Below are 9,490 nucleotides of genomic sequence, written 5' to 3' on the forward strand. Positions count from 1 at the left end.
AATTTGGTGTGTATATTAGAAATGATATTTTATATAATGTTTTTGATATAGATTCAAATTATAAGTAATAGATATTTATAACTTTCAAATGTAACAATCTCAACAAAAAATATTTATCTTTTTCAATGACAACAATAATGTAACAAATTCCTTTTAATTTCAATAATGTAACAATAATGTAACAATCTCAACAAAAAACTATTTACTCAAAAAAAAGTAATTGTAACAAATTATGTTTATATTTTACAAACTATATAACAAAATATATACAATATATATATATATATATATATATATATATATATATATATATATTAGATTTTTGACCCGTGCTCCGCTCGGGTTTATTGTAAAGGGATTGACATACGAATAATAAAATGCAATATATAATAGGTAACAGTGAAAAAATAACACGTGATAATTCATAGTAGACAAAATAAAACACTTCATAAAATGTAAGACATCTGAAAATATTATAAAAGAAAATTTGGTAATCCTATCAATAATTTAGGTATATATAACCAAGTTTACATGGAAATTAGGGTAGCCGAAAAAAAGTATAAAATAGAAGGCATCAAACGTGATCATTGATATGCTCATAATTTCTAGAACAAACGTGCAGCATCAAATAAGTGTGGAAAATATTTTCTTCAAAAAAAAAAAGGCAAGAGGATAGGAATGAAATTGGTGCGATGCATTTTTTTAGATGGAATTTGTTAGGTTAAATAATTGCAAACCTAATAAAGCAAATGAGCGGGAAAAAATTAGGTTAAATTGCTGCAGACGTAACAAAATTAATAAATAAGGATAACACATGATAATCCATAGTAGACAAAATAAAACACTTCATAAAATGTATGACATGTGAAAATATTATAAAAGAAAATTCGGTATATATAACCAAGTTTACATGGAAATTAGGGTAGCCGAAAAAAAGTATGAAATAGAAGGCATCAAACGTGATCACTGATATGCTCATAGTTTCTAGAACAAACGTGCAACATCAAATAAGTGTAGAAAATATTTTCTTCAAAAAAAAATGCAAGAGGATAGGAATGAAATTGGTGCGATGCATTTTTTTAGATGGAATTTGTTAGGTTAAATAATTGCAAACCTAATAAAGTAAATGAGCGGGAAAAAATTAGGTTAAATTGCTGCAGACGTAACAAAATTAATAAATAACGATATATATATATATATATATATATATATATATATATATATATATATATATATATATATATAATGTTATATTTTTTAAATAGCTCAAAATCCTCTATTCTCTTTATATATTGTTATAGAATAAATATATTTTTTGTTACTTTCAAATTTCAATAATACCAACGATTGTTATAGAATAGATAAATTTTTGTGACTAATTGTAACAACCATGATTATCTTTTTCGATTATAACAAATATAGTAAAAATAGGTAAGTTTGTTTAAGAAAATAATCTAAAGTTTGCTGAAAAAAAAAAAAAAAATAATAATAATAATAATAATTGGAAGAATGAAATATATAACAACCTTGAAACTGTCCATGCTATTTTGTCTCTATAAATACACACTTTTGTTTCTTCTTTCTTTCATTCTCAACAAGCCGATTCAACATTCTCAAAGCCGACCAAACATGACACTACGCTCTGAGTTTTTTGTTAGACATAAGGTATCTGAAGTCTGTCTTGGTAAGCTGCAGTTGAAGTCAATTCAGATGTCGGCTACCATTCTGGAGGCAATTGATGTCCTCAGAAGCTCCGACGAAACTTTCATCAGTGTTTGGAACTGTGACCACTCTGAATTTGGTCGATGTGAATGTCTTGGAAAAGTTTGTATGGTTGATGTTATTTGTTACATTTGCAAACAGGAAAATATTGTGTGTCCTTCCAAGGCTCTTAAGGCTTCGATTTCTCATGTTTTGAATAAGGTTTATAATGGTCGTGTTAAGCATATGGAACCTTCTTCTAGGTACCTATTAATTTGTTATAGTCTTCTAGTGTGTGTGTGTGTGTGTGTTTATAGCATGATCAATAAAGATTAAGAAGAGTTTTAGTTAATTAACCATCCTTTTTTGTTATTTTGATGTTTCAGCTTATCGGAAGCCATTGATCTGATACATAAAGGAGCACAAAATATTGTGGTGCCAATTTTACAAACAAAAAGAGGTGGAATTTCAAAGAGAAATCAGCAAGAGAAGTCATCAACAATCAACGGCAGCCACAACAATGAGTTCTGTTGGATAACACCAGAGGATATAATCAAGTTCATACTCGGTTCCATTGGCCTCTTCACTCCATTCTCTTCACACTCCATCCGTGCTATTGGTGTTATCAACTCTGACGTGCTCGCCTTTGATTATTTTTCCCCTGCGCCTTCCGCTGTTGAAGCCATCTCAAAGTTGCCCCCACAACAAACTTCTGTTGCTATTGTCGACAGGGATGGAAAATTCAAGGGTGAGATATCACCTTTCACTCTTGCTTATTGTGATGAGACGGTTGCTGGAGCTATCACAACTTGCTCTGCAAGAAACTTGATAACGGTTGCGGCAGCTATTACAACTTTATATGCAGGGGACTTGATGGCCTACATTGACTGCGGTGGCCCACCAGAGCATCTAGTTAGTGTTGTGAAGGCAAGGCTGAAGGAGAAGAATTTGCAAAAATTATTGCAAAAGTTTACAATTTTGACATCCGTGAATGACGGTGATGTGTCTGCCTTCTCTACCTCTAATGAGGAGAGTCATACGAGGTCTGGAAATTCATCGTCAAGATTTGTGAGGAAGGCAAAGGCTATAGTGTGTCATCCAAAGAGCTCCTTGGGTGAGGTGATGATTCAAGCAGCTGCTAATGGAGTGAATTACGTGTGGGTTATTGAGGATGATCGTACCTTAGTTGGGATTGTTACTATGTCTAGTATCTTGAAGGAGTTCCATGACTCTTGTTTATGATAACTGCACCAATGTTTTTGCTTTTGACATTCATTCATAGGGAAGCATGAACCTCGATGGCATGCATTTGAATGTGGCCTTTTTGTTATGAATCATTGTCGTGTGGGTATTTGGGTGTTTCTTTGTAAAGAATGAGGTTCTTTTTTTTGTTTTTCCTAAATCAGTGTTCTTAGAAGTACTTAAAATGTTTTATTTGAAAATTGTGCTTATGCTATTCAAATCAAATTAGATTTAATTTGTGTTTGGTTTGAATATGATAGATTTTTTCGAATTGATTTGGTTATACTTGAGTTTTAATTGGAGTGAGTGTCAGTTTGTTACTCTCAAAACAAGTTTGACACTAATTATTAGTGTAAATTGTTTAACTTAATTCAGAAACTATTTTATGTTTGATTCCACAGCTTCATTTCGACCCCTACACTGTTTTCCACCATTTATAAATTTTCTTCTGCACCTGTTCACCTCTTGTGGTCCCTTAAATATTATTTCAGTTACCTATGTTTGTTCCAATTACTATTTCCAGTTCCTCTTTTGTATTATTTCTGAGTCATCCCCTTTTATTTAGGGTTTCCTAGGTATTGGAGTAATCATGTATTGATACCAACCAGAAGTAATTCACTGGAATACGACATCCTAAGCTCGGTTTCATGCATACAAATAATACTGAAAGGTGACCATGACATGATAAAATGAATATAGCTCCACAACAACTATATCGAAGCATGATGTCTGTAATTGCAAATTTGCAAACTATTAAGAAACACAAGAACAAATAAATAGAGACTGAAAGACATAAACCACATTAGACGAGTATGTCAAATTCTAAGAGCACGTCCAAAATATAAAGGACAGAAACAATGAAAAAGAATACAGATGTGATGCATATACTACAGGAGATCATACTTTTGGCTCCCAGGATGGTACCTTGCGGGTTAAAATCCTGATCGTTCACTGGCTGCAGTTTTGTTATAAGAAATGTCAGATATACGAGGACAGCTTCGCAGAATCATTTTATAAGTTTTACATTTCAATATTTAAAAGCACAATGGGATATGTCAAAACAAGAACCTGCAAACCTCATCAGTATTAGAGCAAGTGTAATACAGGTACATTAAAAACTCTAAAACGGCATAGACAAAAAGAAGTTGGCATGTTGCTATTCAAATATTGTGTTCGTGTAATGTAAATTTATCACGATAATGGTAATTTTGAACTACGAGTTTCCACAGGCCTGGTGAAATATAAATGAATGCTTAGCAATATGTAATACTTTCAAACTCAAACAAATTAGTTATTTGGCACATTAGAAATTAAACGGTTTTCACAAAGCCAAGTCATTGTCAACAACAGGTGCAGAGGACAATTGCAGGTTTTAAATCATACAGAAATATCAAACTATACAATAGAAGAGACCACTTCACATAGGAAATTCAACAGAACTTTGAAAACTGCTAATATACTTGTATATGGTCATAAACGTTTTTACAACAGATCGCACGGGGCCATCCTTTGCATCTGGGAGCAACTTCTGCATGATCTTTGAAACCTGCCAAATAAATTGAAGCAGAAGTTTGAAAATTGTGTCAAGAAAGAAAGAACAATACATTTAAGTCTAAGTAATAAATAAGCACCTCAAATAAGCTTTATTGATGTATTTGCATTTCCGGCGGCTACAAACCTTCCATCAGGACTAAACCTAGTACATCTGGCAACATTCAAGAAATTAAGCCAATCAGTCTAAAAAATCAAATAGCAAAAAGTAACCGCTAATTAGTAGGGCCTGTATGATATTTTGAAAATATAATGCAGAATAAAAAAATACTGAGCTTTTTTGGTTCACAGGAGTCAGGCATCATGTCAGCCAAGTTCTTGAACTTTTTCTGGTTGAGTGCAATTAAAGTGGGAAGTTGAGTGAGTCACAAGACATCATCGGTAAAGTGAGTGATGTATTTTATTGTAAGACCGATATGATTTTTTTTACTGGTTTAAGAGGTATATGATTTCAGTGTCACCCCATTTTTTGAATGATCATCTAGGAGGAAATGACGCTTCACTGTCTGCTTAAATATCATTAGAACATTAATCAATAGATTAACATATAAACACATCATAAGCAGTACTGGAAGGATGCCATATTTTTAGCTGATCTATAATTTACAATCTATATCAACGCAATGCCATAAAACGAATCATCTACCTCTGCTGATCGTAAGCAGATTAGTCCTTCAAATCCTCAAAGTGAAAAGGCAAAAATTAACGTTTGTTTTAAACTGTATCGAATTTTAGTTGTCAGCTGTAAATCTTCCAGTGATTAGTGACTACTAATTTTTCTTATCTACCATAATATCATCACACAGTTCTGAAAGATAATAAGGCTTAACAGTCTGCATAATTGATGCCACATGAGCAATTCTTGTTGTTACAATAATCTTACATCCAGGAGCGCCATACTCAAATGTATTCTTCAAAGTTTCCCAGCTTATGTAGTCTTGATTCCATACATCATCTAAAATGAATAAAAACTTTTTCTGTAACAAACTTTTTTTAAAATTTTGTTGAAGTAAATTCAACTCTTCAATACTGCAACTACATGAAGTGATCTCTTCCACAAGGGTTTTTGTAATCTTGAGAACATTAAACTGCTCAGACACATAAATCCAAGCTTTGAGATCAAATTCCATCTGCACTCTTTCATCATTATAAACAAATTGAGCCAAGGTGGTTTTTCCAATCCCCTCCATGCCCACTATGGGAATCACACTTATATTTGCATTCTGCTTCTGCATCGTCGGAAAATAGCAATTTCATTAAGGCCTCTTTATCATCATCCCTACCATACACATCACTTGATCCCACTACAGATGAAGTCGGTATCTTTGTTGGGATTTTTACTTCTTTAACCATTTGAAGTTGAAGCATATTTTTCTGTTTTATGATCAAGTCTAGTCTTTCAATTATATCTTGCACTTTCTGTTCAATTTCAGCATCATGCAAATTAACAGAAGTAGTAGAGTTTGGGCCACCTGTTATCAGGTTTCCGTTATCGGGCCACCCGTCATTTATGTTCACGCTTCAGATGTGCAATCCTGAGCGTGAGGGGGGGTGTTAAGAGTCCCACATCCGTTAGGAGTTGGCCTGACAATTTGTTTATAAGTTGGGGCAATCCTCACCTCACAAGCCGGTTTTGTGGGGTTGTGTTAGACCCAACCACAGTTTCATAAGTGGGGGCAATCCTCACCTCACAAGCCGCTTTTGTGGGGTTGTGTTAGGCCCAACCACGATTTCTAATAACTATGACTACTTCTATCGCTGCTGGTGCTGGACCTCAAGGAGGTGGTCATCATGGAGGTCACCATGATGGAGGAGGTTGTGGAGGTGGAGGCGGTCAGCATGGTGGTGGAGGGTGTGGAGGGTCTTAAGATTATAGTTAATCGGTTTGTTCATAATCATATACAGCCTGAGTACTGCTACTATTTAGCAATGATTTTTAAAATCTTTTTTTTTTGTAGTGGCCGGGGTTTGAAACCCGGGACCTTGCATATTTTATGCATTGTCCTTACCAACTGAGTTATGCTCACGATGGCAAATCTTGTTTTAACTCTAAATAAAGTGGCAAATCTTATTTTCTAAAGTTTTGTTAGTTATTATAACTTCAATTATAGTAATTCTGTTATATGACTATAATGTTAACTTTTTCTATATTGCATTAGTTTTGAATTAGTTGTCTTATGAATATCAGAACAACTATTTATTTATTTTCTCATAGTCATCGAAGGGTTCATCTTGAAATATTTCCATGTTTGGTCTCTTCTCATGATGCATGTAATTTAAATTGTTATTGCTTGTCCTGAATTGAAAAATTAAAACTCAAAATCATAACGAGGATAGTTCCCAATTGACAATATTCCTTGTCTTTCTATCTTCTCAAAAAAAAAAAAAAAAAAAAATCTCAATCAAACATGTTTTCAGGTTTTTGGTTTACTATGGTAGCAAATTTGAAATTGGTGCCGTCAAAAGTTTGAACTTTGTTTAATTGTGTTTTGACTTTTTCTTTATTTTAAGAAAAGAATTCCTTAAAGTATGTTCCTATCATGTCTCAAATTCAATTCTCTATAGTGTCAATTTTTTTTTTTTGAGGGACTCTACAGTGTCAATTAAGTGGACTAGTTTAGCTTTTTTAAAAAAATTGTAAAATATTTTAAGAAAAACATTAAGTCATTATCGTGATAATATTAGTTTTTAACATAAGGAAATAATAAATAAAAGTTTTATAAACAAACTACGAGAGAGAGTGAGAGAGTTCTAGTGAGAGAAAATCAGGGGGGAATGGGACAAACAGGGTGACAAAAGTGAGAGGTAGTTCTGGTAAAGAGAATCGACGAGGTTATCTCCATGACCATCCAGTATCGTCGTTTTTCTTTACAAACCTACCGGAGGGTTTTAAAGTCGGCGTTATGGACTCTTTTCCTTCGCTTCGGTAATGTTGAGGAGGTCTATGTACCTTTGAAGTGCGATCGTTTTGGTAGGAGGTTTGGTTTTGTTAAGTTTATTGATGTACCAGCTGAGGAGGAGTTGGGGGTCAGGTTAGGGGAGGCATGGCTGGGAGAAACAAGGTTGAAGGTCAACATAGCTAAATTCGGGAGAGGTGACAAACGTCCAGAAGAGGCTGTGGTGGGGAAGGAGGCGGCAGGAGGAAAGAGGCAAGTGGTGACTAAGGAGAACTCTTTCAAACAAGTGTTGCAGCAAAGTCAGGTTGGAGTAGCTGTGCCAGCGGTTCTGCGTAGGGTGGTGGTGCAACCTTCTGAGGAGAGGCTCAAGGAGTTGGAGAGCTATTTTGTGGCAGTTCTATCTTTCAACAGAGAACCTAAACAAATCCTGAATTGTTTGTTACTGGGAGGGATGAAGAAGATCACGGTGTCTTCTATGGGAGCCAACTTGGTCCTACTAAAGGTTGAGGATCCTCAAGAGATAGAGGAAGCTGTGTGCAGGAACGATCCATGGTGGAGAGGGGTGTTTGCTTCAGTCAAACGGTGGAATCCAAGTTCGGTGGTGAAGCTGAGAAGGATTTGGCTCAGAGTTGTTAGATTGCCATTACATGTGTGGGAAGAGAAATGTTTCAAACATCTAGGATCTTTTTTTGGTGAATTTGTGGACTTTGATGAGGAAACAATCTCACTCAGAAGACTGGATGTGGCTAGGATTTGTGTCAACACATCAAGCTTCAATTTCATTAATGAAAAGCTTAGATTGGAGGTTATGGGGGCCATTTTTTATGTCTGGGTGGTGGAAGAGGTGGAGCAGGTGGTTTCTCCGGCGAAAGGGGACGTCTCATGTTGGGAGGAGGAGTCTGCAACCTCTTCTCAAGGCGGAAGAGCTGATGGTTTCTTGCCTGAGCTATTGGTTCAAGGAGGTGATGACATTCCTAGGGGAGAGGGGTCCGTACGGCAGGAAAATTTGTTGGGGTCAGATGATTTTTGTCAACCTTTAAAGCAGAAAGGACAATTGGGAAGTGCAGATGAGACTTCTCAGGTGGGCCGCCACATTCCTGAGCAGTTGGGAGAAAATTTTTCAAATGAACCATTGAAGGAAGGACAGGTGGCATTTGTGGATGTTGGTCCTGAGGGTGAAAAGTTGTTGGAGGAAAAAGAGATGTCCCAATCAAATAATCCTTCTGCTGCTTGTGAAGGTCACATGGGGGTGCAGGATTTGGTGGAAGGTGGGGCGCGTGAGGAAGCTTGTTTGGAGGGGTTTGGTGCAGAACCCAAGGCGCGTAAGGAGGACAGGGAAGAAAAGAAGGATGAGGCGCGTGACCAGCTAGGGAGAGTGGGGTCCGATGGTGAAGTGGGAAAGATTCCATCCCCTATTGGGCCTATCATTAATTCTCCACTTATTGGGCCTAATATGGATTTATTTGAGAATGATAATCCAGAATTTTCTGCTAGCGTGGGGCTGAAGACTCAGGAGGTGGGAAGAGCAAACAGTCATGTTAGATTTGAATTGGAGGATTCCAACTTGTCCGATTTTAGTGATTCAGTTGGGGATCGTAGGGAGGAGCATGAAAGGAAGGTTCTGCAGAAAGTTAAGAGTAGACATAAGAAGAAACAAGGATGAGGGAAAGTACCTATTATGGGCTCGTCATCTTTGATCAATATAGTGGATTTGGCTAGAGGCAGCCGAGGAAGAGGGAAAAAATCATCAAAGGCTAGTGTAACTGCCTCACAAGATGGATCAAAGGCGGAGACGGCTGAAAAAGGGGAGGATGACGGAATTCATAGGGAGGGTGATGCAGTAGGGAGTAGGAAAGGGTCCGGGAGGGTGGCTTCACCGGCCTCGGGACTTAAACTGATTCTCGATAATGAAGAGGGTACTCAGGTGCCGGAAACACCTTTGTTGACAAAAGGAGTTGATCCCTTGAAGAAGTTGGAGGCGTCATCTCTACTTGGTATCCAAAATGAGTTGGGAGTTTCGCATAAAACTCCAGAGGATGCAAGTTTGGATAGTTTTGAAAAAATGGAGGTTTTGGATGTGGATAAGAAGGTAATTAGGG

General features: G+C 36.3%; 2 protein-coding genes and 1 long non-coding RNA gene across 3 annotated transcripts; 1 reads left to right on the plus strand and 2 right to left on the minus strand.

The window, feature by feature from the left end:
• The first annotated feature begins 1,566 nt into the window (after positions 1 to 1,566).
• On the plus strand, positions 1,567 to 3,195 carry LOC146948634 (CBS domain-containing protein CBSX5-like). The gene is made up of 2 exons (XM_085744836.1): positions 1,567 to 1,964; positions 2,088 to 3,195. The coding sequence occupies exons 1-2, from the start codon at positions 1,630 to 1,632 to the stop codon at positions 2,941 to 2,943; spliced, it is 1,191 nt and encodes a 396-aa protein (XP_085600962.1). The 5' UTR covers positions 1,567 to 1,629; the 3' UTR covers positions 2,944 to 3,195.
• Positions 3,196 to 4,178: 983 nt separating this feature from the next.
• On the minus strand, positions 4,179 to 4,709 carry LOC146948635 (uncharacterized). The gene is made up of 2 exons (XR_015026922.1): positions 4,575 to 4,709; positions 4,179 to 4,489 (listed from the first exon to the last, which is right to left on the minus strand). It is a non-coding gene; the product is annotated as an uncharacterized LOC146948635 (long non-coding RNA).
• Positions 4,710 to 5,264: 555 nt separating this feature from the next.
• LOC146948636 (disease resistance protein RGA2-like) lies at positions 5,265 to 5,729 on the minus strand. Its single transcript, XM_085748411.1, has 2 exons — positions 5,534 to 5,729; positions 5,265 to 5,449 (listed from the first exon to the last, which is right to left on the minus strand). Exons 1-2 carry the CDS (start codon positions 5,727 to 5,729, stop codon positions 5,265 to 5,267), a joined length of 381 nt encoding a protein of 126 aa, XP_085604537.1.
• Between the last annotated feature and the right edge of the window lie 3,761 nt (positions 5,730 to 9,490).

This window comes from Medicago sativa, chromosome 2 (assembly GCF_051527215.1).
Source record: "Medicago sativa cultivar Bolivia chromosome 2, Bolivia_mono, whole genome shotgun sequence".
In the NCBI taxonomy this organism is placed as follows: domain Eukaryota; kingdom Viridiplantae; phylum Streptophyta; class Magnoliopsida; order Fabales; family Fabaceae; genus Medicago; species Medicago sativa.